We start from the raw sequence: 26,241 nt of genomic DNA, 5'->3' as shown, positions 1-26,241 counted from the left end.
TTAGCGAATTCTTGTGATGTAGTTGCGTATGTGTTTCGTTTTCTTTTTCTTTCAAGTACTCGACGCTTCTCTGGACAATCCAGCTTGAAACACTAGTATTGTGCTAGCTACACCCAACCACAAAATATTACGGACCATGAAATCTGAGAAAAAGCTGAATATCTCGGCAACCTCACAACGCAGCGTAGTATTTGCATTTCAGGCCTCGACTATAATATGCTAACAACATTGTAGTATACAGTTTCACTGGCTACTGCTACAAGCTGCTCCGGAATTAAACGTTTTCTGAGATACCATGATCCGTAAACTTTTGTGGCCGGGTGCACAACAGGCAACGTTAAAAAAAAAAAACGCAATACGTTAAGATGATCCACCACGCATAGCTCTGCAACTCTGCAAATTCTTTTCCCCCGCAAACAGAACTGTACGTCTCCGGTGCACCGAGGTTCGGTTTAACGAGATCCCGCTATAACGTAGACATCTTAAAATAGGAGACACGCACAGTGCTTGTTGCAGGGACAGTGGCCGTAGTAGTAGCCGCCCATCATCTGCTCGTCTGTGCAGCGCTCGCCAGCGCGCTGAAAACGTCTGCAGCGACGGCGCGGGTCCTTGGACCGTCGGAGGCAGCACTTGCCGATGCCGCACTCTTCGGTGTTGAGGCAGGCGGTGCCACCCCTGACCTGTCAAAGGAAAGGAAATGTTATTAGTGCGTGAGCATATTATACGTCCGTACACACACACACACACACACACACACACACACACACACACACACACACACACACACACACACACACACACACACACACACACACACATATATATATATATATATATATATATATATATATATATATATATATATATATATGAACGAGGAGAGGGGGTTAACCGTGGGTCCCGATTTTTATCACTCATATCATAAGAAGCCAACAGACAATGACACCAAATACAACATAGGGGAAATTACTTGTGCTTAATAAATGAAATAAAGAAATGATAAATTAATGGAAATTAAAGTGGATGAACAAACAACTTGCCGCAGGTGGGAACCGAACCCACAACCTTCGCATCCACCTTAATTTCCATTAATTTATGACTTTATGACTTTATGAATTTATGGCTTAGTACGTTATGCCTTTAGTGACCCTTTAAGTGTACATTAACAGCATCCACAACCGCCAGTGCGCGTGACCACCCTGTAACAACATCGCAGACGACACTCTAATGTACATTGTGCAAGTCGAAGGGATATCCTTTCACCATCTTGCTTGCCTGCCAACAACTAGGCCACATACGAGTTTTAGCCGTTTCCTGGGTACTCGCGGAGCATCCTTACCACCGAGTTAGGTGCGAGCAGCAGCATGATCTTCATTGAAACAGTGATCTCTGCATTTAGCTCGGGTGTGCCTTATCATTCCAGCACCAAGAAGAAGGCACAAATGACGTTAGCAGCATTGAAGCAGGCAGCGTTATTGCTAGTACACGGAGTCCACAGTGACCGCTTTCATGTTTACACCGATAGGTCGGTCATGCACTCCAGTTCAGCAGCTGCAGTGTTTGTGCCATCAGAATCTACAGCGATAAAATTCAGGACGTCACACTTGACATCAACGACGCCTGTCAAACTTGCAGCTCTGCGTGCAATACTTCGATCGATCAATCGGGAAACGCCCCAGAAATAGTCCTTCTTCTGCGATTCCAAGGCAGCCGCCCTCCAGAGTTTGGTCTCCGCATTATTCCATGGACCCCACGAACAACTTGCCGCGGACACAGAAAAAATTAATCATCGGGTGGTTGAGAAAGGATATGAAAGGATATGACATCATTTTTCAATGGTTGCCAAGTCATTGTGACATCGTTGAAAGCGAGCAAGCAAACGCAGCCGCTCGATTTCCACATGTGCTGTGGCGATTGCGTCACTATCCATATGTCAAGGACAGACGCAGCGGGAAAGCTCTGTGCGCTTGCTGGCGAGCTTACGTTGGCCCGACGGAACCCGACAGAGAATACAAACCAGCGCCTTCCTTCCCTTTATCCTCATCTAAAGCTACGCCTTACCTGCAGTTTACCATGACGGCAGGTAACGCTCATTTCTCGTCTATGGTTAGGAATAGCTCTTACTAATGCCTACTCCTACGTTATCGAAACGGCCACAAGTCCAAAACGTGATGTTTGCGGGAGCAAAGAGACCATAGCACGCCTTCAGTGTGAGTGCAGTCGTTACAATGCAAAAAGAAAAGTTCTCAGCAGCATGCTCGACAAGATTGACAATCAATGCCTCATGGAAACTAGAATCATTGGACCCTGGTTTCAGCCGTCGTCTGCAGCTGCTTTAAAAGGGCTAGTGTGCTTCTTAAAATGAACGGGACTGATCGAAAACTGAAGTGTGTGCGAACTGATGGGTTATTTTTTTTATTCTGTCTTATTTTCTCATCTTCGCTGCCCTTACTCCATCCCCCTGTGGAGAGTAGCCAACCGGACACTTAATATGGTTAACCTCTCTGCCTTTCAGCTCTTGTTTTTTCTCTCTCTCTCTCCCTCTTTCCCAGGAACAAATGAACAAACACACTGACCTGCAGCGGTTGTTTGGTGGCTACGGCGTGGCGCTGCCAATCCGCCTTTTGCGACGCCGAACTGCGCATGCGCAGTGCCCTAGCGGCTGAGGAGCGAAGCGATTTGGCAGGCGCTAGAGCAGACGGCGGACGGCCGGGGCAGGCCAGGCAGGCTCAGCTGCGCTATTCTCGCTGCCGCGCGCACGGCACGCCTTCCTAACATATTGACATCGAAATTTGGCGCGATGCCAATGTCGTGTGTCGCGTACGGCTGCAGTTCACGTGACAGTCCCAGCAGGACAGTGCGGTTTTTCCGATTTCCGTCGGTAAAACGAGATCGACAGCGCCGTGAAGCCTGGATTAGGGCTGTGAAGCGGCAAGATGCGCAAGGGCGTCCATGGCAGCCGTCAGCAGCATCTCGACTCTGCGGGAAGCACTTTGTGACAGGTATGCATCCACATACGTAGTTCTCTGTTTTTGTCGTTACTGACTCATACGAATAATCTCCAGAAAGACGCAAATGTGTTTGAGCTAGCGAAACAAACGTTCTCTTGCTCGCGCGAGCCGGCCGAGTGAAACGCGGTGCTTTATTTTTTTTTAATTCTGTTTTGTCGTCATCTCTGTGCGGCCGCCGCGTTGTGCTTTACTTTGTTTTTTTGCTGTCATGTCTGTGCGGCCGCCGCTAGAACGCCGTCTTTAGCAACTTTACACCGTGCACACTTTTACTACTTCATAAGCGTTCAGCGAGTGCTCGTGATGTCGGCGTAGTTATCCGTTGGAGCCAAGCGCGCCTGCACTGCCGGGCAGATTTGGAAACGGCGTGCACTGTTTAAGTAGCTGATGGTGCTAGTTAGCAATCGCTGCTATTTGTCGTTTCATCATTCTTGTCGACACCGAGTATAGTAATATTTCTTGAAGAAAGCTTATGTTCGTTTAGCGAATAGCGATGTAGTACGGTTTGTACTATGGCTCATTTTCCCGTGCTGCGCTTTCTGGAGTCGAGTGGCGCGTCTTATTGTGTAACGGACACATTCCAGGGGCACCTTCACTGTCACCCGGACATCCGGACTTCATACCGACGCTGTTCGTGTATACAGACCAGTTCAGAAAGAAGGACGCGGTCGACCGCCATGTTCGTACCGCGGCGCGTTCCAAGAGGAAAACAGGCGCTCCACCAACAGCAGGTATCACCGGTTCTGGGCATACTGGCCATTTTCTGGCATTTTTGTAGGTGTACATATACTTTATGTGGGTAAAACACGTATGCAAACTGACATTCTGTTGGCCTCCCCATTGCCTGTGTATGTACGCCAAGCACTATGGCACACTATAAAGGAATATATGCAGTGGTGAAACGTGATATTTGCCCTAAGAACTACACTTCATGCCCTATCCGAGTCATGCGTTTTTGTGTGTACTCATACTATTTTATTACTCACTTTACGTCACAGGTACAGAGGTTTCAGGTCAAGGAGGAACTTGTAAAGGTCGCAGTGATGGGGAACCAGACATGTCCTGTGTTCAGGGTGAGCAGTGGCTTTTGAACTAATGGCAAGCACACTGTCACATTATGCAGCTGGAAATGTTTTCTGAGGCTCACCTTATGTTGCTCATTGCGAGTCTTGCACGTTTGCGACATATGAATTATCCATAATTTGCTTTCAGGTGACCAGGTCATTAGAGTAGTGCACTCCGCACAAAGTGTGAATGCTCAGAGTAAATGTCAGTGTTCAATGAATTGTGTCTAAAGCAATAGCGTCACTTTATTGCATTTGTTGATGCAAATGCAGGTGCAGACTCTTCATTCGACGAGGAAGGAGCAGCTGATGCACTCTTGCTGCTTGCAACATCCCCAATGCTCACTGAGCCACAGGAGGTCCTAGAGCCAACGCCCTTAAGCAGAGAGGAGAACACTGACCACCTATTAACTGAAAATGTGGCATTACAACGGAAAGTCAGGGATCTAGAACTGCAATGCAGAAAGCTAAAACGCTGCACGTTTTCTGTGGATACTATTCACAAATCGTCTTTTAAGTTTTATACAGGACTGCAAAGTAAGGAACAGTTTGAAGCACTCTTTAAGCACATTGAAAAAAATGCAGAACGCATGGTTTATTGGGATGGAGGAAAAACACAAGCAAAGGAAAGACAGCTCTCCAAGCGCGAAGAACTTTTCATGGTGCTGTATAGGCTCAGGACTGGTGTTTGTGCCAAGGAAGTGGCTCGAATCTTTGGAATTTCTCAGTCATGCCTTAGTCGCATCTTTTGTACATGGGTAATTTTTATCGATAAAGAGCTCTCAGCATTGACAAGGTTTCCCACATTAGCAGAGATCAAAAGGCACATGCCAATGGCATTCAGTGACTTCTCAAACACTAGAGTCATCCTTGATTGCACAGAGGTGAGAATCCAAAGACCTTCAAAACTACAGGCACAGAGGCATACTTTCTCCTCGTACAAGCATTATAACACGTTCAAAGCACTTGTTGGGGTAACACCAGATGGCTACGTTTCATTTGTGCCAGATTTGTGGGGTGGGCATGTTAGTGATAGCGAAGTTGTCGAAAAATCGGGCCTACTGGGTTTATTAGATGCGGGGGACGGTGTGATGGTCGACAAAGGCTTCAGGTTGGAGGGCGTTTTTCCACCATCTATTCAAATCCACATGCCACCATTTAAAATGGGGAACCAATTGTCAGCTAGTGACGTGATTGCCACCCGAAAAATAGCTGGCGCTAGGATCCATGTTGAGCGAGTCATAAGACGTATCAAAGAATTTCATTTTTTAGACAAACCACTGCCAATCAACATGCTCGACATTATTGACAGCATTTTTAGGACTTGCGCCTTTTTGTGCAATTTTCTACAGCCAATCATTTCAATCAATAATGAGAACAAGTAGCCAGCTCGCACATCTCTACTTCAAGTGAGCCTCCTTTACCATGCTTATGACCAGAAGAGACCAGACTGTGTAACAACAGTGTACTCTCATACTATATCACGTGTACTTACGACGACGCTGTCTACTGTGCTACCTTCTGAGGAAATTTGTATTTTCCATCTCTGAATAAATGATACTGCTTTTTCAGTTATCTTCCATGTACACTGCACATTTATTTTGTTATGTCTATAGACGTAACGGCTATAGTTATCACCAATGCTACACAATTTGCTTAGGCCATGCTATTTCTTTTCATTTTGCATTGAAAACAAAATACTTCGAAACAGTTTAGCCGAGCTACGAGCCGAGTTTGAAGCTTTTAAGGGCACGGCAAACAACAGCACATCACAGCAACCCATACAAATTGCGGACCACACTTCCAAATAACCACCACATACATCACACAAATTGCGGACCACACTTCCAAATCACCACCACAAACATCACTGCAACAAAGTACCGCCTCCAGCACTCATTCGTTAACGCTGCAACAGTTAGCACAAAACATGCAACTAATGTTCGCAGAGCTACACAAACTCAAACGAATGGTAGAAGATGTGCAAACAAAAGCCGCAGCCGTCCCCCGAAAGAGGGTCAGTCAAAGTCCGGGAGCTCCTACCAGGACTCCGAAAGCTATAGAGCACACTGATAGCGACAGTAATATCCATGGATAATATGGCAAGCAACACAAAGAGCGGACACATTGAAATCTGGCAATGGAATTGCTGCACGCTACGTACTAAATTGGCTAATTTCACGCACTACATAGAATCGGCGCCAATCCCTCCCGACGTTATCTGTATTCAGGAAATAGGGAAACAAAAATGGCTGTGGCTTAGGTAAGGTTAAGCCCAGGATGCGAAGCATACTAGCCTTTATTTTAGTTGTTGAACCACTGTTTAGCCTGGTGAACTGCTGTTGCTTGGCTATATTTGGTTCGGCTAGACGAAGAAACAACTCATGCATTACTGCTTCGCCTTCAAGAGTGGAACGCGACAGCGTTCCCGTCGACCCGCCAAGGGGTGTAAGACAATGGGCTACAGGGCAGCGACTACGCGCCCCGCATTGGACGCGTTGAGCATCGAGCAAAGCAGCGTTCGGCGCGGCAACGAAATGTGCGCCTGAACAAGAGACGCACGCCTTAGAAACAGCTCGTTTCTAAGGCAACACCGCATTCACTAGAGGCGCTTTTGTACCGCTTTGAAGCATCGTACTCGTGGCTCAGTGTTTGTCCCATGGTCAGACAACTGTCTTATATGTAACAAGGAAGAAACTGTCGAACATATTTTTCTTGACTGCCACGATGCCCGCTTTCTTTGGGACATCCTGCAAAGAACATTAAAAAAGGAGCTTCCTATCACTGCGTTCGGAATAAGGTTTTTGCCATGTGCTGAACCTGACGGTGTGCCGGTGGACATGTTGATGCTATTGTGTATGCAAAGTGTGTGGCGAACTCGTATGGCTGTACGCAATGCTGATGTTGATGCAAGGCCAGCAATGTATTATTTTACCGAGAATGTTAATTATACAAGCGAAGTGTTGAAACTGCTAAGTGATCCGCCAAATTGGCTTTCAGTGTTGAACAGTTTGGCTTCGATGAAGCCATTTTAACATGACACGTCAGTCTTAGTAAAGACTAGACTTTTTAACATTCGGATTTATTTGACAATATTTGTATGTACTTGCCAAGCCGGTAATAAAGAAAAAAAAAACTCGTGGCTCAGTGGTAGCGTCTCCGTCCCACACTCCGGAGACCCTGGTTCGATTCCCACCCAGCCGGTCTTGCAAGAGTTGAGCCAAAGCCACTGCTCCTCTGTCGTGACGTCACGGTGTCACGTGGTTTCAAGGCGACACCGCCGCGCCTGAGGAGCTGGGTTGAGCTCTCGTAATATGCTTCGCATAAAATCAAAAACTCAAAGGCTACGAGCTTTATGCTCACCCTGACTACCCTCAAGTAGCCACCTTTGCCAAGAAGGATGTCGCGATTAGCGTAAATTATTTTTTCCGGGAACCTATTCAGCACCAGATCTGTGCACCAGCACCAGATCGCTAAATTATCGACCCATCTCTCTAACTAGTCTCCCTTGCAAAATCATGGAACACGTCATCTACTCCCTGATCATAAATCATTTGGACGCGAATCAATTTTTTCATTCGGCACAGCATGGGTTCCGCAAGGGTTTTTCTACCGAAACGCAACTAGCTCTATTTCTACACGACTTACATGTAAACCTTGACTCTAACCAACAAACTGACGCTATTTTTCTGGACTACGAAAAGGCCTTTGACAAAGTTTCTCACCGCCACTTACTACTAAAGCTTTCTTCTTTGAACTTACACAGTGACGTACTCAAATGGCTCGAAGCATTCCTGACTGATCGCTACCAATTCGTTTCTGTAAATGACAAATCATCCACTCTTCTCCCTGTAACTTCTGGAGTCCCTCAGGGATCAGTTCTCGGTCCTCTTATTTTTTAAATTTATATTAACGATTTACCCCAACACGTGTCTTGTAAGATACGAATTTTCGCCGATGACTGCGTGATTTACCATCCAGTTTCTAATGCTACTGACGAAAACACCTTACAACAAAGTCTTAACAACGTGCAGTCTTGGAGTGAAAATTGGCTGATGACTCTTAATCCCAACAAATGTAAACATATGTCTTTTACCCGTCGCCGTAAACCTTTCCTGTCCTCTTATACTATAGTAAACGTTCCCTTAGAATCAGTAGAATCATTTAAGTACTTGGGCGTCACACTTTCTCGTGATCTCAGTTGGGGTACGCATATTTCCAACATACTTTCATCAGCTAACAGAACTTTTGGCTTCATGAGACGACACTTGCGTGGCGCCCCGCAGTACGTAAAACTACTAGCTTTCAAATCCCTTATCAGACCGAAAGTCGAATACGCATCACCCATCTGGAATCCATATCAAGTCTATCTAGTTAACGAGCTCGAGTCCTTTCAAAACCGCGTCGTCAGATACATCCTTTCCTCATACTCATACGACGTAAGTGTATCATCCTTAAAAGCAAAATCTGATTTACAGCCCCTTGCACGTCGCCGTGCTACTGCTAGCCTTTGCCTCTTTCATAAGTTTTTTTACAGTACCTTATTTCACGAGCCATATATCACACCACCAGCACGCATATCTCTACGAACTGGGCACCCATTACAAGTCTTATGCCCACGCTCCCACACAACTACATTTTCCTCGTCTTTTTTTTCCCGCACAGCATCAGATTGGAACGCCCTTCCCCACCACGTAGCTGCAATCACTTGCCCGACATCGTTTCTGGAAAATGTGTCCTTGTTGGCTAATCATTATCTTGCTTTCTCACGTGTTATTATTTCTGTTGTTTTGCACTTGCGAAAATGTAGCTTCCATGTACAATTTTTTCTGTATACCTGTGTTTATTTTTGTATATTCAACTGTACCCACCCCTTATGTAATACCCCTAGCAAAGGGGTCTTTGAGGAAATAAAACTGAACTGAACTGAACCAGATAATCACGATTTGGCCGCAGAAAAGGGGCAAACCTAAAACAATTATTGTCAACGTTTATAGTTCTCCCAGAGAACAACAGGCGGATTTTGGAAACGTGGTGGCCACCGCGGTGCGACTCGCTCAAGGTAGGGACAAATTAATATTGTTAGGCGACTTTAACGCGCTACGGACTTTTTCAGCTAACTCAACCGGATCTCCCAACGCGAATCGGGAACAGCGTGTCCCAGGACACTTCCCCCGACCTCACGTTCACCAACAACGAAAGTGAGACGCGATGGACGAACCTAGGTGAAAACCTAGGAAGTGATCACTATATCTTAAGCATATCGGTTAATGCAGCCAGGATTCGAAGAGCTATTGGCAAGGCAAGGCTATCCGACTGGACCAAATTTCGTGAAAAACAGAAAACAATCGGCAGCATAACAGACGTAGGAGAATGGGCCGAGCAGATCCGAGTTATTCACTCTAGGGTCACCAAAACAATTGAAACGACAACGGAGGCTCCAGCCGTGGATCGTCACCTGTTGCATCTCTGGGAAGCCCGGAGAGGCCTCACAAAAAGGTGGAAAAGGCAGAAGCTTAATCGTAAACTCAGGATACGGATAGCTCAGCTAGCGCAGGAAGCTAACGAATACGCACAAAAGCTAAGCGACAGCAATTGGTGTCAGTTCAGCGACTCGCTTCGGGGCACGTTGACTACAAAGAAAACATGGCGCATTCTTCTAAGTATGATTGACCCGGGAGGAACAAAAACAGTCGCGAATCGCACACTTAAGCTGCTTGAAAACGAGTTTGAAGGTCGGGAAGCTGACATCATAGACAAAATTAAAGAGATATACGTAGGTACTGTACCGACCGGGCAATCCACCAATCCTTTCGACGTGTAAGGAGGATGCAATGGATGCTGCATTAGTCCACACAACGAAGTCGCACCAGCTAAGTCCTGTCACTGCCATTTGGCCCTGCAACTGGTAATAGTATTCGTGCTCCCTTTTCAATGTAATTTCATTACCTGTTGCCCTACAACAAAACTTTAGAGAAGCTGCAGCTTCTTCGATACTTTTTCCTTTGAAAGAAAACGGGCATTTAACTTCTAGCAGCCCCATGTCACTGCCCTCAAATACCAGTCTATCTGGGGATGCAGCAATAAACGGATGCTCAGCATGCACGTGCAGGCCTGTATATCCCACAGTTATGGTCTTATCCATGCAGGCCATTAGCTGTTCATATGCCTGAACGGCATCTGGCTCGTGCACATTTCCATAGTGCATGGCTTCAGTTTTATAGCTCCGCGGGTAAAGTATCTCTTTAACAATACTGTCAGGTTTCCGGCACCGCACAATTCTTTTAAACATTGAGGCAGTTAGCCGACCAATCCGCTCCATGTGCCATGTTGGATTTGCGGCCTGTCCAATCGTCGACTCGAGAACAACTGCTCTGCTGTCCACCGAGAGGGCCTGTATAGCTGCAAAAAAAAACAGTATTGTTAATTTATAGGTTTAGAATCCGTTTTACAAGTCGTACAGCAAGCATTACATTGTATTAAAGCAATGAGAAGTAGCATGACGTCAACAAAGCATCACTTGTCATGGCAATGTTGAGCTATTTGGTGGGGATTCATCGTGGAAGGAAGTAAGGGGTGCAAACATGGACACAAGAGAACCAGACAACACAAACGCTGCAGATAGGAGCTAAGTGTACTAGAAATGAAGCTTAAAATGAGAGAAAGTTCAGCTAGTTGGTAGCGAATCGCACTAAAAGAAAGTAACGCATGCAAACATGGATACAAGAGAACCAAACTAAGTAAATGCCATGTTGTCTAGTTCTCTTGTTGGTGTTTGCACGCCTTACTTTCTTTTATGTTGAATCACTTGTCAGAAACTTAATACCATTAGGTTAGCTTTTATTTACTCCTACAAAGAAACCCCTACAGGCCTACTCAAAGAGGCTAAAGTACTTAGGTTGTGTCAAATGACACAACTGCATATTGCAACGATTAAAATGTAGGTAGATACTAATCTCCTACAAAATTGTACAGCTTACTTTCACAGTGACATAAGAATTTTTCTGCAGCTTGTAACTTGCATGTGCTCATTATGTTTTATTTTTTTTTCGCTAATTATGCTGGTCAACATAGCTAAATCGTAGAGTTGGTTCAGTATTGCAAGTATTTAAACATGCCTAAAAACAAGAAGAGCAAGACAAATGTGCATGCTTTCAATTCCATGCTCTGCTAAAACACAGTCAACATATATATATGACAAATGCCGTGCATGAATCCAGGTGATGGACTCATGCTAAAGGAACATCCATTATACATTCACACAGTGCTTCACAAACATGCCATAGATGAAGCAGATATGTTTGAGGACCCTGTGGGTGCTCACACACATCGAGTTATGCGACAGCCCTGTAAAAGTTAAGAAATGACAAGACACTAAGTCTAAAAGTGACTGCTGCATTATCTGCTGCTCAGTGGGATACTTGTGAAGGTGATGCCCAGAGACATAGGTGGGCATTCTTATATAAATGAGGCAGCCTCAGAATGACACGTGCCAAGACAAAAAGTTGCGAAAAAAGTAATAAATAAGGAAGTGGACTTTCTTACCATCAAACCTCTCTTGTATGAGTCTTTGACAGGTCTCACTGTGGATGTCTTCAATGTCTGGGACCAGTGGAGTGTCTGAAGCTTCTGGTGCCACTTCACTGGGACTGTGTTCATCCTGGAATATAGTGCTTTACATTAGACAGCGCAGATAACATGCAAATGTTAGCTTAGTGACTACCTTGAATAGTAGTGCAGCTTGAAATATACGAAGCAGCATAGTAAAGATTTGAGGATTTTGTAAACAGGTCTTTGACAGCATCATATTGCGCCAGTGGTGAGAAGCGCAACAAAATAGGTTCAGATTGTGGTCTCATACCTGGCATGCCTTATTGCGCATGGTTGTTAAACAAGCAAACTCAGTATTGTACTTCTGAATCATTTTTCACATTTTATTTATTCGTACTCTAAATGCCTTCTTTCAGGGTGAGCAAAGAACAGTTTTGAAAGTAAGCAAACTACAAGCTTACTAGCACTAGAAAATTAAAAAAAAACATTCAGATGCAGTGACATGAACTCGTGCTAACATGTGCTGTAAATCAAGAGCAAATGTAAATATGAAAGTGCAATAATGCGCATGTTGCAGAAGGGGATAGAAAAAACTCAAGCCATACGTAGAGGTAAACAGTAATCAATGCACATCAGATATGCCAACGCAAGATTTAAAATTCTTTAAAATTAGGTTCAGCAGCTCTGTGTAGAGAAGTTATTCCATTCAGCTATAAAGCATGGTATGAAAAATCAAGGGACACTTAATACACGTAACTAAGGAAACTATGTACAGATAATTTAATAAGACTTGCCCAGCATGCTATACTCGCATGCTTTGCTGCATAAGTTGCAGGTGATTGGACAGTCTCGCATGATAATTATGTGAATCACATGTGGCTATAAGAATTTATGAAGCAGGCACTGGGGAGTTCATCAGCGACTTGATACCTACAGTATTACAGGAGGCGTCAAAGGTCTTGTATTTTGTAAAGGCACACAGCATTTGAAAGCCCTTAAATGTATCGCACTTTGGAATTCACAGTCCCTTACTGCTGTCATGGACAAGACAAGCTATAGAATGGAAGTTGAACAGATGTTTGTGTCAGTTTAACAGTGTGTATGTGCATGAATGCTCTCGCATTATTTCAGTCATCACGAGATAGGTTCTGCCAGAACTTTTAAAATAACTTTGGCTTCAAAGAGGTTTAGTTGCCTCAATTAATCAAGACTTACATCACAGGTTTGCTGCATCATCTCATTGCTAAGCTTGCAGATTGCTTAGTGAGATAAAAAAGAAAGTCACCATATATAAACACTACTGACATTAGTGTTATACTGATGCAAACTGTACTTCGCATAAAAGCACAGTAAAAGGGGCTCTCAAACTGTTCCTGTCTGTCGTCACATGCTGATGGAACACTGCTAACTCTTATTTTAACATATCACAAGCATGCAGAGTTAAGTGTAGCACTTACAAGTGATTCTCCTGAGTTTTCTTTGCTCATATAACGGAGAAGCAGGCAGTTTGCTGCCACCTTTTCGAGATCGGCAGCAAGCAGAGATGGGTCACTCGGTGAGAGCCCTGGCAGTGGATCAAACCGCCGCCTTTTCGCACCTTCATGTTTCCTTGTGTGAAAAGTGATGTCTTGCAGAGGCAGAGGTGGCTCATGCTTTTTGACTGAAAAAAAAAAGTTTTGTTTGTACAAGTACAGTAACGAAATTTTAAGTGCTTCCTGTGATGTTTAGCCAACGACCACATCCATTGTAAGAAAATTAAATGTTGCAGTTTGGGATTATTTTTTCTCTATGCAGGTCTTGTAGTTAAGAATTTATGAAGCGACACCAATATGTGTTCTTAATTAAAACCAGTAGCCTATATTTGTCCACATACCAATACTCATGTACGCTGTAAACAATGTAGCTGTGTGAATGAGTTGATATTCAACAGCTGCTACCACGAATGCAAGCAATTTTACAACACGTTAAATGGTCAACACGGTGCCACAAAGAACCGTTTGCAGAAAGGGGCCGGAAGTGTGATCACAGATTTTTTAGGCACTTTTGCCGCCTCCTATGTTAACTAATGCTTGCTAAGTAGTAGCATTCTTACCTTGGGCAGGAACAATCCAAGCACATGGAACTTCCGTGCACGTTGCCGCATCCTTTTGCGCCAAGTGAATGGCATGAAGGATTAACCCAACAAAATGTTGGCATGTGCCGCTCAGGCTGCAAGAATAAAATGGAAGAGGAGATGAGTTTTCATGCTCAACAGGTATTCATCAAGGAAAAGATGGGATCAAGTGTTTATGAATTCGAAAGAACGGGTTTAAGTTCACGTCACTCAACGTGAAATACATGCGCCAATCTCAGACATGAGCCGCACACCACCACTCGCGCGTTGGCCTTGTAACACCATGTGCACACATTAACAGCATCATTGAACGATGCGATGCGGCTTGTCAGACAGCTATGCCGGCACGAAGTTAGGTACAACTAGCGGTTTTACAGTAAACAGCCAAACTTGGAAGTCATTCTCGTTATATGCCTCTAAATAGTGTACTGTGTGATACCGGCAATCCAAGGCTGTGTACGGTCGCAGACAAGTGCAAATTGGTATGCTGCACGACCGTGTCGATCGGTATACATGCAAATGCGCAAAAACAAGAACTCCCCGCTTTCTTCATTTACAGTATGTGTATTTTTTCAACATTTAAGCAACCGCACCTTTATATAATCAAACAGCTAGCCCAAAACGGCAGGGCCGGTATAGTTATGAATTCCAAAATTTAACCCATCAGACTTAAATGTCCTGCACGCGGTTCATGCAGGTCGCGCTCCAGATGTAGAATAGAAAGCTTGCTCACCCTGCGGGGCAGAGGCAATGACCAGCCAGGATGGAGCCCGACGCCTTGGAAATCGCGGCGTGCACGATGTAATAGCCGCCTTTCATTGACGGTAGGCAGATACTACGCAAAAGTCCGCACGTGGATTCTGCTGACACGTCGTTGTACATGACGTTGCGCACGTATCCTTCTTCTTGGAACATCGTTCCTTTCATTTGCTGTCGCGCGAAGCGCGCTCCGCTCGACACCATGTGTTCTTCGAGCTGCGCTTCCGTGGGTATTTTGACGTTGCCGAAGCGCTTTTTCCAGCCGTTCGTCACGCTGAAGAAACCTCCAGGTACAAAGCAGTCACCAGCGGGCTCCATGGCTAGCGGACGGCGACAAACTGTGCGCACACGTTGTTGCGGTTTTCACTCACACGCTGCTTGCTTGCACACGTGTCTCGCGTGCGGCGGCTGTCTGTCGCGGCGAGAGCGGCGCCTGCCAAATCGTTTCTCGTGGCCACCGCACAGTGGCGCCACAATGCATCGCAAAAGGCGGATTTCGGTGGAGACGAAATGCGAAAACAAAAGCAAGCTCGTTCACTTAGATTCAGACCCACGTTACAGAGCTCCACTTCGTCAAAATTAATTAGGAGCCCAACACTGCGGCGTGCCTCATAATCCGGTTCACTGAAGAGAAGCAGGCACCCAGCTGCACGTACCTGGCGACCCAAACTGGCATTAAAGAGGTTCACGAAAGTGTGGCGCATAGCTAGTTTCACGTGACAAGTAATCCAAGCTGGGTTATACGACCTTCATTGAATGGCGGCATATAAGTAGCAGCACATGCCCAGTAACAAGTTAATGATGAGCGGCATGCATGCAATGACAGATACCCGTGATTCAAGTTGGCGTGAGGACTGTTTTCGAACTCGGTTCCCTGGTATCACGCAGCAGCGAGATGCTGTGAACCACTAGACCACAGACCACCCAGTGATCCAAGTTGGCGGGAAAACGGTAGAGACACAGGCAGAAAAACAGGAAGCCACACAGATAGACAGCTATAGGAAAGTGCTTGAAGTGCCCTCATAATGCTAATCGCAATAAAATGACAATGGCGTCAAAACAAGCACAAGCCGAGTCCGACCATCCCAGGTCTTACTGTACAGGCGCAACCTACTGTTTCTGCTGCAACGGTCAGGGATCAGTTCACTCAATCTACGACGCAGTGAGACCACCGACAGACATATATACCTCCTGAAACCATGAAGGGATAACCAGCTGCATAAGATACCCCGGCATATAACTTTAAAGTGTCTGTGTAAAACTTTAAACTCTAAGCTCTAAACTCTAAAGCTTATGAAATGCATTCGGATTTGGAACTCTAGAAAAGATATATCCCACTCTATCATCTGCGACTCCCAAAGTGGTAGCTGCTTAGCTGGAGGCATTAAGCGATGTTCGAGGAGTGGGACAATTTAACGCTAAGCTCACTCACATGCAGTGAAGGAGACTGTCTTATAGAGGGATGGTTACGAAAAAGTGTAGCACATGTGATATCGTTAACGGTATTGGAGCACCTGCGTTGATGAATAGAGCCAACTTTGACAAAATATGTTATGCTCATGTATGTTCTCTGCAGATGGAGTGACCATCCATTTGGTTCGACTTATAAACTTTCAATAGGACTTGTTCTGAAAGCGCCGGTGGCCATGCGGATACCTAGATGGTGGACGGGCGCTAGCATCTTAAGCGCGCTCGGGGCGGCAGAGTAATATATCACGGCACCATAGTTCAACCGTGATCGAATGAGGCTCTTGTAAATGTTCGTTAAACTCTTCCTGTCGTTGCCCCATGCTGTGTGGGATAAAATTTGCAGTAAGTTCATTGTGTTTAAGCATTTCTCCTTGAGATATATTATGTTTCGAATGAAAGTTAGTTTGGAGTAAAGTATAAAGCATAAAAACTTGTGCTTTTTGTTCACAGGTATTTGTTGAGCATACATTTTGATAACGGGATCTGCAATGATCCCTTTTTTCCTTTTGAAAAGCACACAATAGCTTCTGTAGGGGTTCATTTTAAATCCGTTTTTGTCTGCCCATTTGGACATTTGTTCAAGCCCTGTTGTGCTTGTCTCGCACACACTGCGAGGTTGCAGGACTTGAAACGTATTTCTAGGTCGTCTACGTAGACGGAATGAAAAGTAGCTGGCGGTAATGAAGCACGAAGCGTGGTTATCTTCACGATAAAGAACATGCAGCTAAGCACGCCTGCTTGGGGTGCACCAGTTTCTTGTATGAATGGTCGCGACAATACATTGCATATTTTCACGCGGAAGGTACGATTGGACAAATAACCTTCTATTATGTTTATCATATTTCCAGGGATGCCCATTCCAGACAAGTCACGCAGGATTCCGTGACACCACGGAATGTCATACGCCTTCTCCATATCGAGGAATATCGATAAGAAAAAATGTTTAAGTACAAGTGCGTCACGGATATTTCCTTCGGTGCGCACAAGATGATCAGTTGTGGAACGCCCTTCTCTGAAGCCACACTGATAAAGATCAAGCCTATTGTTCAGTTCAAGGAAATGTATAAATCGACGATTAATCATTTTTTTTCAAGAAGCTTACACAAGCAACTTGTGAGAGCTAACGAACAAAGGTAACCTGCCACTGAGAAAGGGTGTTTACCCAGCTTCAGGACGGGAATAACAATAGCTTCCTTCCACGGTGATGGCAGACAGCCGGCAGCCCAGATAGCGTTGAAAAGTCATAGAAAAGTCATCTGTGTGTTGGTGCGTAGGTCTTTAATTATGTCATACATCATTCTGTCATCTCTCGGTGCAGACCTTCTACATGCGCTCAACGCAGCTTTCAGCTCGGCCATATTAAAAGGGCGGTTGCGTGGTTCATTCAGTCGGCATTTACGATCCAGTGACTTAAGTTCAGCTACTTGTTTATATTTAAGGAATGATTTTTAGTGATGTGTGTAGCTCGATACACGCTCGAAGTGTTCGCCCAGAGCGTTGGTCTGGTCTTCCAAGGTGTTACCTTGGCCGTCAAGTAAGGGCAATGGATGGATTTGCTGCCTTTACACTGTGAAAATGCTTACCCACCTAAGGGTGTTTTCTTGTGGTACTGTTAACACTGTTAACGATGGGGCATTACAAAACTTCACAGAGGAAGACAATGGAGCTTTAACTAGACGTGCGATGACAAAAGACCTAGTTGAAAACTACGTAATCATTCTAGCAGCCTTGGGCGCACAGACGTATCCAACAAAAGAATTTCACAGGGTGAAATATGAAACTCTCCTGTCGGATATTTCTGTTCGACCAAGGCTGTCAGTATGATTAAGTAGCTTTCAACTGCGTCTTTTGTAATGGCACGTCTAGTTGAAGCTCCGTTGTCCTCTATAAAGTTTTGTAAGGTCGTAACAGTAAGGTTAACAGTAAGGGTAGTGCGACAAGAAAGTATGCTTAAGAGTGTAAGCATATTTACAGGCTTGTTTTCTTAGGCCATTCCATACTTTAGACACTTGAGTGTAGGATGTTATGTCAGAGAAACCTCTCTCAGCGCTAGCCCTCCTCGCCTGTCTACGCGTCTGCCTTCCTCGTGATTTTACCAATTTAAGTTCTATGAGATGTTCCACAGTCGGGAAGCGACGCAGTACACCACACGCTGTGTTTCATTTCTTTTGTGCCAGTCTGCACTGCTAATTACATCAGGAGATCTGTCTTTTACATGAAGTACTTTTCTTGTGGAATGAACCTTTCTGCTTTGTAGAGTATAAAACAAGTAAAATACGCTGCTGCGTCATCAATACCAAAATCGTGGATAAAATCGTGTATCAGGTTGACTATTTAAAACGTTTCCAGTCAGATGTTATTTTCCAACGAGGGGGGGGGGGGGGGATTATCATGCTTCTACGTCAAGGCGAAAATTATAGGAAAGTGGTTGCTCTCAAGTGGATTCTAAACGACATTCCATTTTGCACAAGGAAAGAGGGTCGCAGTGCCAATCGCTAAATCTGGGACTGACAATGAAATGGGGTGGATATTGTAATAGGTGGGATCTTTTTTTATTAAGGAGACACGCACCAGTGTTTGCCAGAAAGTTTGTTATAAGCCGACCCCTAGCATCACACCGGTATAGTCTCCCCCCAAGGTGCCGCGAGCATTAAAATCACCAGCGATAATATATGGTTCTGGGAGCCGGCCAATCAGCTTGTAGAATTCTGTTTCGCAAAGTTGGTAAGAAGGCGGTGTGTAACGCAATAGACTGTTATTAATTAGTGAAAGAGAATCGCTCGCGCAGACACTGCCTCGAGGGTTGTCTCGAGAGAAAGGTTTTCGCACGCCACAGACTTATACGAATACTGCTACACCTCCCGGACGAGGCAACTGCGTCGTCATGGTCTTCCCGTAAGATAGCATACTGTCCGAGGAAATTTATTTGAGTGGGTTTTACATGTATTTACTGAACACATAGCACTTTTGGATTATACTTATGGAGTAGTTCTGTGACATCATCGACATTGTGGAGAAGCCCTCTCACAAAAGACTGGAAAACTTCATCGGTGCGCCCTCTTTTCTGAGGGCGATCAGGGTCCGAGGGAATGAATCTAGTTTTCGGCAGGAACGCCAGCCACCCACCCTGGAGCCCTACAAGGGGACGCTGCAGCGCCTGTAAACGCAGGTCCTACAGACGCCAGCTGTACGTCGCCACTATAACCGAATATGACATAACCTGGGTTGGCTACTCACGCAGAGTTAACCCTCGCTGCCAAGAAGATTGGAATATAGAAGAGAGAAGAAAACAGGAAATATTGAAAATGAGAGGAAAATAGGAAGGTTGGGCAGGATAATAGGCAAAGGCAACTACCGATTTCTCCCACATTGTTGTCTACGTGAAGCCAATTCCAAAGGTGTGTGTTGCCTCCGCTGAGAGGCCATGGAGATCCATACGCTCAGAAATGGCTCCACCCCCAGAATCCTCTTTTCCCCGGACACGGCCGAGCCGTGCGCGGTTAGACGCGGGAGGGTCCAAACCCGTGCTCGGGTCCAACCCCGGTCCAAACCCCGTGTGCTCGGGTACGTGGTGGCGCAACACACCAAACGCCTGCTCACGCAGACGCCCCTGCAGGGTGTATGTACAACCACACACCTTTGGCTCGCAAGAGGACAATGCCACCGACTGTGGGGAAGTTTGTGCCGTACAAACGAAAGGCGGAATTGGGATATCCACTGCGTGCATACATCTCCAGGCGCACCCATGTGCAGTGGCGTAGCTAGGTCGTCTGGCACCCGGGGCCCATAGGTCTTCTGTCACTCCCCCCCGGCTATAGTCGGGGAAGGCGAGGACATCAAGTTCCGGGTGTCCTCAGTCGTATATGACACCCCTCCCCCACCCCCCCCCTCTGGCCCCTTGCACTCGGGGCCCACGGTCCCCCGGCCCCCCCTGTTGCTACGCCACTGCCCATGTGGGATATCGAGAAGTTCATGTCCAGCACTTTGCATGGGTTAACCGTGATGACACTACCCCTGCGATCATCCTTGGAGACTTCAGTGCGAATCTTACAAAACCAGACAAGAAATGTCTCACTAAGTCTATGCTAGAATAGTTTGGTTTGAAGTGCCACACTAATCCAATCACTCAGCTACTCAACAACGGTGTTGCATGTATTTAACTTTGGTCAAGATTATGTCTGAGGTTGTAACCGAACCAATCAGCGTATATCACGTGAAACCGCAGAATTTCTTTTCAGCCACATAAACGCCAAGTACTAAGCTTCTTGGGATCTACTTTTACTTCACCGGAATCTGCAACGTTCCTACGGCATTGCTGAAATGTATAGTTGCATATTCGGGCGAAAATGACTAATCGTTTGCAAACTGAACTGTGCACGATGGCTCGCACGATTATTAACTGCGTCTTGAATATTACCTGCTAAGGCTTCTTATTTTGCGGCGTTGACTTGCTTGAGTCCGCCTTTCAAAGCGAAACACGCTTTGCCTCTTGATTCAATTTTCCAGTTGCTGCTGATGATGCTGCTGTCTTGGTAGGCCGGTACCTGACGTTAATGCAAACACCATATATAAGTCGGGATTAAGTCGTTCCGGCTGGCCAGTACCGGACATGGTGCAAGCAGACACCGAACACGGTGCGAAACTAAGGCGGCCAACAGCGTCAAGTTATGCACGTGAACGTGAGCTCCAACACCGGGACGCCGTCGTTGTCATTTCATCGCCTTCATACCATTATGATCATTCCATCGTCCTTGTGGCATCGTCATCTTCCCTCGGTTTTCACTTTGTCGTTGTCACTTCGTTGTCATATCGTCGGCAGCACGTCGCCATCTTGGAACCGTCGTCACCATAACAGTGGGTATAGTTATCGCAGAGTCGACGTCATGGCTCCATGGGTGTTCCACAAGTCGCCATATTGTCGTAGTTGTTTCCGAGTCATCATCCCATTGCCGTCATCCCTTGGCTATCGTAACGTCTTCATCGTCACTCCTACATTGTGATCTCATTGTCGACACGACGTCATCGACCCGCCAGCATCGTCATAGCATTGTTATCATTTTAACATCGTCATTCCATTGTATTCATGCCGTCGCCGTAATTCCAGCTTCGTCCTTTCCTTCATCACACCATCGTTCTTATGTTGTCATCGTCACATACCATTGGCGTCATTAGAGCATCGGCGTCATGTTTACGTCACGCCGTCATCCCATAGTCATCATGCAGTCATCGTCATACCACTGTCGTCACACCAGCTTCGCCACTACAGCGTCGTCATCTTATGATCACCACGTCATCGCGCCGTCGCAGTCGTACTATCGTCGCCACTTCAGACTCGTTATTCCACGTCATGTAGTCTTCGGTATGCCGTTCTGGTAATTGTACCTTTGTCATTTTGCCGTAGAGACGCCACGCTTTTATATCGACTTTGGTTGGGCGTTGCCTTTACCAAAGCATATGCCTTCCGCATAGGGATGACCGACACCCCAACCTGTGACCACTGCGGCCATGAAGAATCAATTGGCCATATTTTGTGCACCTGCCCGCAGTACAGTCCACAGAGGGCATGCCTTAGCCACGAACTTGACCAACTGGACGACCAACCGCTATCCGAAAAAAGAATTCTGCAACATCGAAAGGACCTACCGTCACAGAAGAAGGCCCTGCAAGCGCTTTTGCGCTTCTTGCGATCTACCGGCCTGTGTGAACGACTTTAACTGGAACGCCTTTTGTGTGTGTGTCTCAATGTGTGCGCGTTCGTTTTTTTTTGCGTTTTCCTCTCTGTCATCTTTCTAACCCCTATCCCCCATCCCCAGTGTAGGGTAGCAAACCGGAGACTCATATCTGGTTAACCTCCCTGCCTTTCCTCTTCATTCTCTCTCTCTCTCTTGTCATTTTGCCGCAGCGACTCCAGTGTTGTCACGTCATTGTCATTAAACCATCGTCGCCCTTCCGTCGTCGTCGTTTTGTCGTCGTCGTACAGTCGTCTTCATGTGCGACAGAGTCACATTCAGAATGCGACAAGTTTTATGTTCAGCGAGACCGTTCGCAGTTAAAAATCTGCCCAGCTGAGTTGTGCTTACTCGCAAGTGGTCGCCAAGCAGCAACCTCACTCGTCTCAAGCACCAGTGAAAGCTTTGCTTAAACCGATTACCATAGTGCATAGGATCTGCAGATATTTTTATGTGTGTCAGTGTTATCTATGAAACACAAAGCTGACGATCTGCACAGCGGTCATCGCGTATTGACTGCTAACGTAGACAAACCGAGTGACATAACACAGATTAACAAGACCAAAACTACAGTAGATTTTTGTTTTCGCTTGAAGAGTCCGCAGCAAGAATCCAAACCCCACAATGCTTTCTTGCGAGCCATCTGTTCTGAAAACATGCAGATACAAAACGGCACGCTGTTATTTTCTACAAAGGGGAAGGGAGAGAAAGACCGGAACGAGAAAAGTAGGAGGCAACATTGTGTAAGATTGCAACGTACTACTTAATTCTCCCTCTCTTTACTAATCACTCTGAAAAAAAAATTAAGGTGTTTTACGTTCAAAAACTACGATCTGACTATGAGGCACGCCGTAATGGAGGAGTCTGGAAATTTGGACCACCTGAGGATCTTTAACGTGAACCTAAATCTATTTACACGGTTGTTTTCGCACTTCGCCCCGTCGAGATGCGGTCGCCATGGCCGGGATTCAGTCCCGCGACCTCGTGCTGCAACCACGGCGGGTGCAACCACGGCGGGTGAGTGATCCCTCTGCCCTGGTTGTATTCTGTTAGACATAATACGAATGACGCGAGCAGAACATAGTTCAGCGCAAAAATGCTGTGGGAAAAAGGCTGCAAGCATACTGTAGCAAGTTTAAGCAGTATATATATATTAAAAAAAAACACGAAGAAAGAAGTAGTGGAAGACGAAAATATATATACAGCGCTCGTCCTGTGTCCTCCCTTCTCCATGATTTTTGGCGCTGTTTTAAATATGAATAAATATGAAAAATATATATCTTAGGCTACATCAAGAAATACAAAAGTGTAACGATGAAATTGAAGAGCGAGAAGGAAAAGTAACCAGATGTGCATCCGGCTCGCTTTTCTGCGCACTAGTATTGGGGGGCTAAAGAAAAAGAGAAAGGGTGCGTGAGGTGATAAATATAGAAAAGAGAGGAGGCACTAAGCGCGCGCGAATTGAGATTGAGAAAGAGTGCAGAGAGAGAGAGGACGCAGGAAGGAAGGTACACACGAAAGGCCGGAAAGTTAAATACGCTTTGTCTAGTTGGTTACCGTACGCGCAAAGAGAGGGATGATGGAGCGAAAGAGACAATGCAGGAGCTAAGATTATTCAATGCAACGCGCAGCGTGTCTGTGTGGTTGGACACTCGAGTTGCCTGCAGCTACAGGAGGTGCCTTCGTGTGGCTTTGCCGGCTGATTAGGGGTGAGATTACTCTCCCAGGGCCCCTTCCTTAAATAGGCGATGTTTAAGAGGTGTCGGCGCCTTTAAGCGACGCTGCCTACTCCTTTTCATCATAGAACTAGATTACGTAGCAATGGAAAAAGAAACAAGACGGCATTGAACGAAGGAAAGGTGAAGGACATGAAAAAGACACACAAAACACTCAACGTTTGGCCTTATAAATGAAGATAGCTAATGACAGAGGGCGAATAAGATACTAGAAAGTAGTCTGCACACACAACTGCACTGAACAAACCAAGTAACACATAAAAAAAAAACCGCTGCGGTAACAGAGTGGATATGGTATTACGCTGCTGAGTACGAGGTCGCGGGGTCGATCCCGCGGCCGCGGTAGGCGTATTGCCGTGTGGGACTGAAATGCAAAAACACTCGATCGTGTACTGTGCCATGGGTGCACGTTGCAGAAACCCGGGCGGTCGAAATTAATTCGGGGCACTCCCACTACAGCCTTCCTGATAGTTATTATTATTATTTGTTTTGAACACACATACACAGGTATCAGGAAAGGGAAAGCGAGGAGCAGGCTGGCAGCTGCCACCGGAAGGGGCACAACGCCTGCCTACTCTTCTGAAGGGAGATGACAGCAACACAGAAATGGAAGATAGGAAGGAGGGGAGGAAAAAGGAAAGAGGAAAGGAGAATGGGATCCCGGTTTCGACGCAAAAAAGTGAAATTCTGTGGTTTTACACGTTGAAAAAAAAAACGCCTTAGCAAGAAGCTGTATAGTCCACGATACGCGAGGCGAACAAATCCGAAGGCAGCGGTTTCGAAGGCCACCAGCTGACGCGTTGCGTCTGCAAAACACGACGCGCGGCTGAGGGACAGTACGCGCTGTAAAAAAATACACACGCTTAAGAGTGGAAATCTGTCCACAACTCAGACCCTTACACCCTTAGGAGTGTAACGGCACGAGCTATAGAAAGAAAACACCGTTAAGGGTGTAGGTCGGCTCACAGTGTGGCTGCACATATGGATACTCACTTTGCCCGTGACGCGTGGCCTTCGAGTGCTCAGGATGGCCGTGTCGGCTTCGCTGGTGTGGCTGCCGGCCTCAATCAGCCACGAGGGGAAGGGGTTCTCCTCTTGTTCCGCCGTCATAGACAGCGCGCATGTCGCCAGCAAAACTGACAATCGGAGCAGCATGACAGGTCAGTGTAAACTTTTCGCAAGAGGCATATGAAGACTGAAGCTCGTTAGATGCTGCAGAAGAGGGTTGACAAGAAAAAAAGAACCAGCGAATTAGCACACTTGTGACCGCTGTCGAGTCCTCTCGAGGACGATATGCCTTCAATGACGTAAGGGCGCGGTCGCTGTGGGCGGAGCCCGCTAATGGCGGCGTCGAGTCTGGCGGCGTTGTCAACACCACCTCGCGCGGGACATTCTCGAGTTCCCCAGCTGTGGAGAGTGTCGCATTCCGTTCTTGGGTGTTCTTGGGTGCTGAGGCAAAACGCCGACGAAGGGGGGGTTCCGGTATTCGCCTTCCGTCCCAACACTAGACACTCCCTTTTACTGCCGTCAGCTCGCAGGCGCCGGTCGAAGGGCAGAGAGGTCCGCGAAGACAAAGGCGCACAGCACGGGCGCACCTGCCGAAGAAGTCTGTGCTGTCATTGTCCACCTGCGGTCGTCATCGTCCTGTCGGTGGCTCGCGTCTCGTCGGTGTCCTTAAGGAGACCGCGGAGATAGCCTGGCGAAATCGCCAGCGCCGTCTCCGGTCGTCATTCACGTCACTGCGCGTCGTTTAAGTTGGGGAAAAGGAAATATTCAAATTCTTGCAGCGTGGTTCGTACGTAACACGTGCCCTCTGCGCAGCTGTGAATCCGGCCCTGGAGGGCTTTATGTTATGCGAATCACTACTTCACGTGCGTCAACCCCCCCCCCCCCCTCCCCCTTCGGGGTGCATTGTGTTTTGGCGGCGTTGGGAAAGCGGGACCGGCAAGGTGAAACAAAGAGCATTGTTCCACATTTTCGGTATCTTTTTTTGAAGTCGTGCGCCGAGATAATCGATCAGCGCATTGTAATACGACATATTTTGAGAAGCCTGCGCGAACCTGTGCGCACCTAGGGGATTGGGTTTTGGTCGCACTAAGCCGGGGCCGGCTGCTGTACATATAATACGTACATATGTATTTTCACATTCCTCGAAATGTATTCTTTAGAAAGCTGCGCGTTATCAGCTTCTCTCTTTCATAAACCACCGAGAGCGGAGGAACGTGATCCCATCCCCTCTTACGTGATACTCAACCCGTCAGGCGGTCAACGCTTCATAACGAGACGGGCGACGACAGTGCTGCATTTCAAGACGCGAAAAAGCACTGGGTAATGGCACAGTCAGTTTTTAAATGCTTATCCAACGATCAAAACCATCCGTCCATCCCGTAAGACGATCGCTTTCAAATTCACCTTCGTACTGCCTCTCGCATCAAAGCCCCCCAAGCGGCGCGAACACTGTGCTCACGAAGCTATCAGCACTCGCCGCTCTCTGCGCGCATTGCAGATCGCTTTCAAGATAGGCGCCCGCGCGTCTCTCTCCAACGCGAACTAAGAACAGTGACGCGTTTGAGCGTTTCTGCAAGCAAAACTGACTATACTTACGTGAAATGTTTCTACGGAGCCTCTCGTACTCAGTGCTTACTCTCTCCCTTTCTTCCTCTTACTATTCCCCTCCCCCCCACCCCCAGTGTAGGGTAGCAAACCGGGTGCTGTTCTGGTTGACCTCCCTGCCTTTCCTACCCTTGTTTTCTTTCTCTCTCTCTACGGAGCCTCTGCGATCTTTGTTTGGAGCCGAAATGTCGTGTTCTT

The 26,241-nt window shown here is 46.5% G+C and overlaps 3 protein-coding genes across 4 annotated transcripts in view; 1 reads left to right on the top strand and 2 right to left on the bottom strand.

Moving 5' to 3' along the window:
* Positions 1–25,254, bottom strand: part of LOC139060884 (uncharacterized) — a 31,700-nt gene extending 6,446 nt beyond the window's left edge. The window contains exons 1-2 of the mRNA XM_070540151.1: positions 24,424–25,254; positions 503–680 (exon numbers count right to left, since the gene is read on the bottom strand). Coding sequence (XP_070396252.1) covers positions 503–680; positions 24,424–24,585 — 340 coding nt within the window. The 5' untranslated portion in view covers positions 24,586–25,254. The remainder of the gene's footprint in view (positions 1–502; positions 681–24,423) is intronic.
* On the top strand, positions 2,703–5,654 carry LOC139060883 (uncharacterized). The gene is made up of 4 exons (XM_070540150.1): positions 2,703–3,002; positions 3,593–3,739; positions 4,007–4,081; positions 4,346–5,654. The coding sequence occupies exons 1-4, from the start codon at positions 2,801–2,803 to the stop codon at positions 5,455–5,457; spliced, it is 1,536 nt and encodes a 511-aa protein (XP_070396251.1). The 5' UTR covers positions 2,703–2,800; the 3' UTR covers positions 5,458–5,654.
* LOC135905359 (uncharacterized) lies at positions 8,990–14,982 on the bottom strand. 2 transcript variants are annotated; one of them, XM_070520718.1, is made up of 5 exons: positions 14,470–14,982; positions 13,716–13,831; positions 13,081–13,283; positions 11,618–11,732; positions 8,990–10,474 (listed from the first exon to the last, which is right to left on the bottom strand). In XM_070520718.1, exons 1-5 carry the CDS (start codon positions 14,811–14,813, stop codon positions 9,732–9,734), a joined length of 1,521 nt encoding a protein of 506 aa, XP_070376819.1. In that variant the 5' UTR covers positions 14,814–14,982; the 3' UTR covers positions 8,990–9,731. The 2 variants fall into 2 exon arrangements, with proteins under 2 accessions (XP_070376819.1, XP_070376820.1); XM_070520719.1 differs by having other exon boundaries at positions 11,626–11,732.
* Positions 25,255–26,241: the final 987 nt, after the last annotated feature.

The sequence above is a fragment of the Dermacentor albipictus genome, chromosome 6, assembly GCF_038994185.2.
Source record: "Dermacentor albipictus isolate Rhodes 1998 colony chromosome 6, USDA_Dalb.pri_finalv2, whole genome shotgun sequence".
NCBI classification, from domain to species: domain Eukaryota; kingdom Metazoa; phylum Arthropoda; class Arachnida; order Ixodida; family Ixodidae; genus Dermacentor; species Dermacentor albipictus.
The sequence above is the reverse complement of the archived record's forward strand: the minus strand, read 5'-3'. Positions and strand labels throughout refer to the sequence as shown.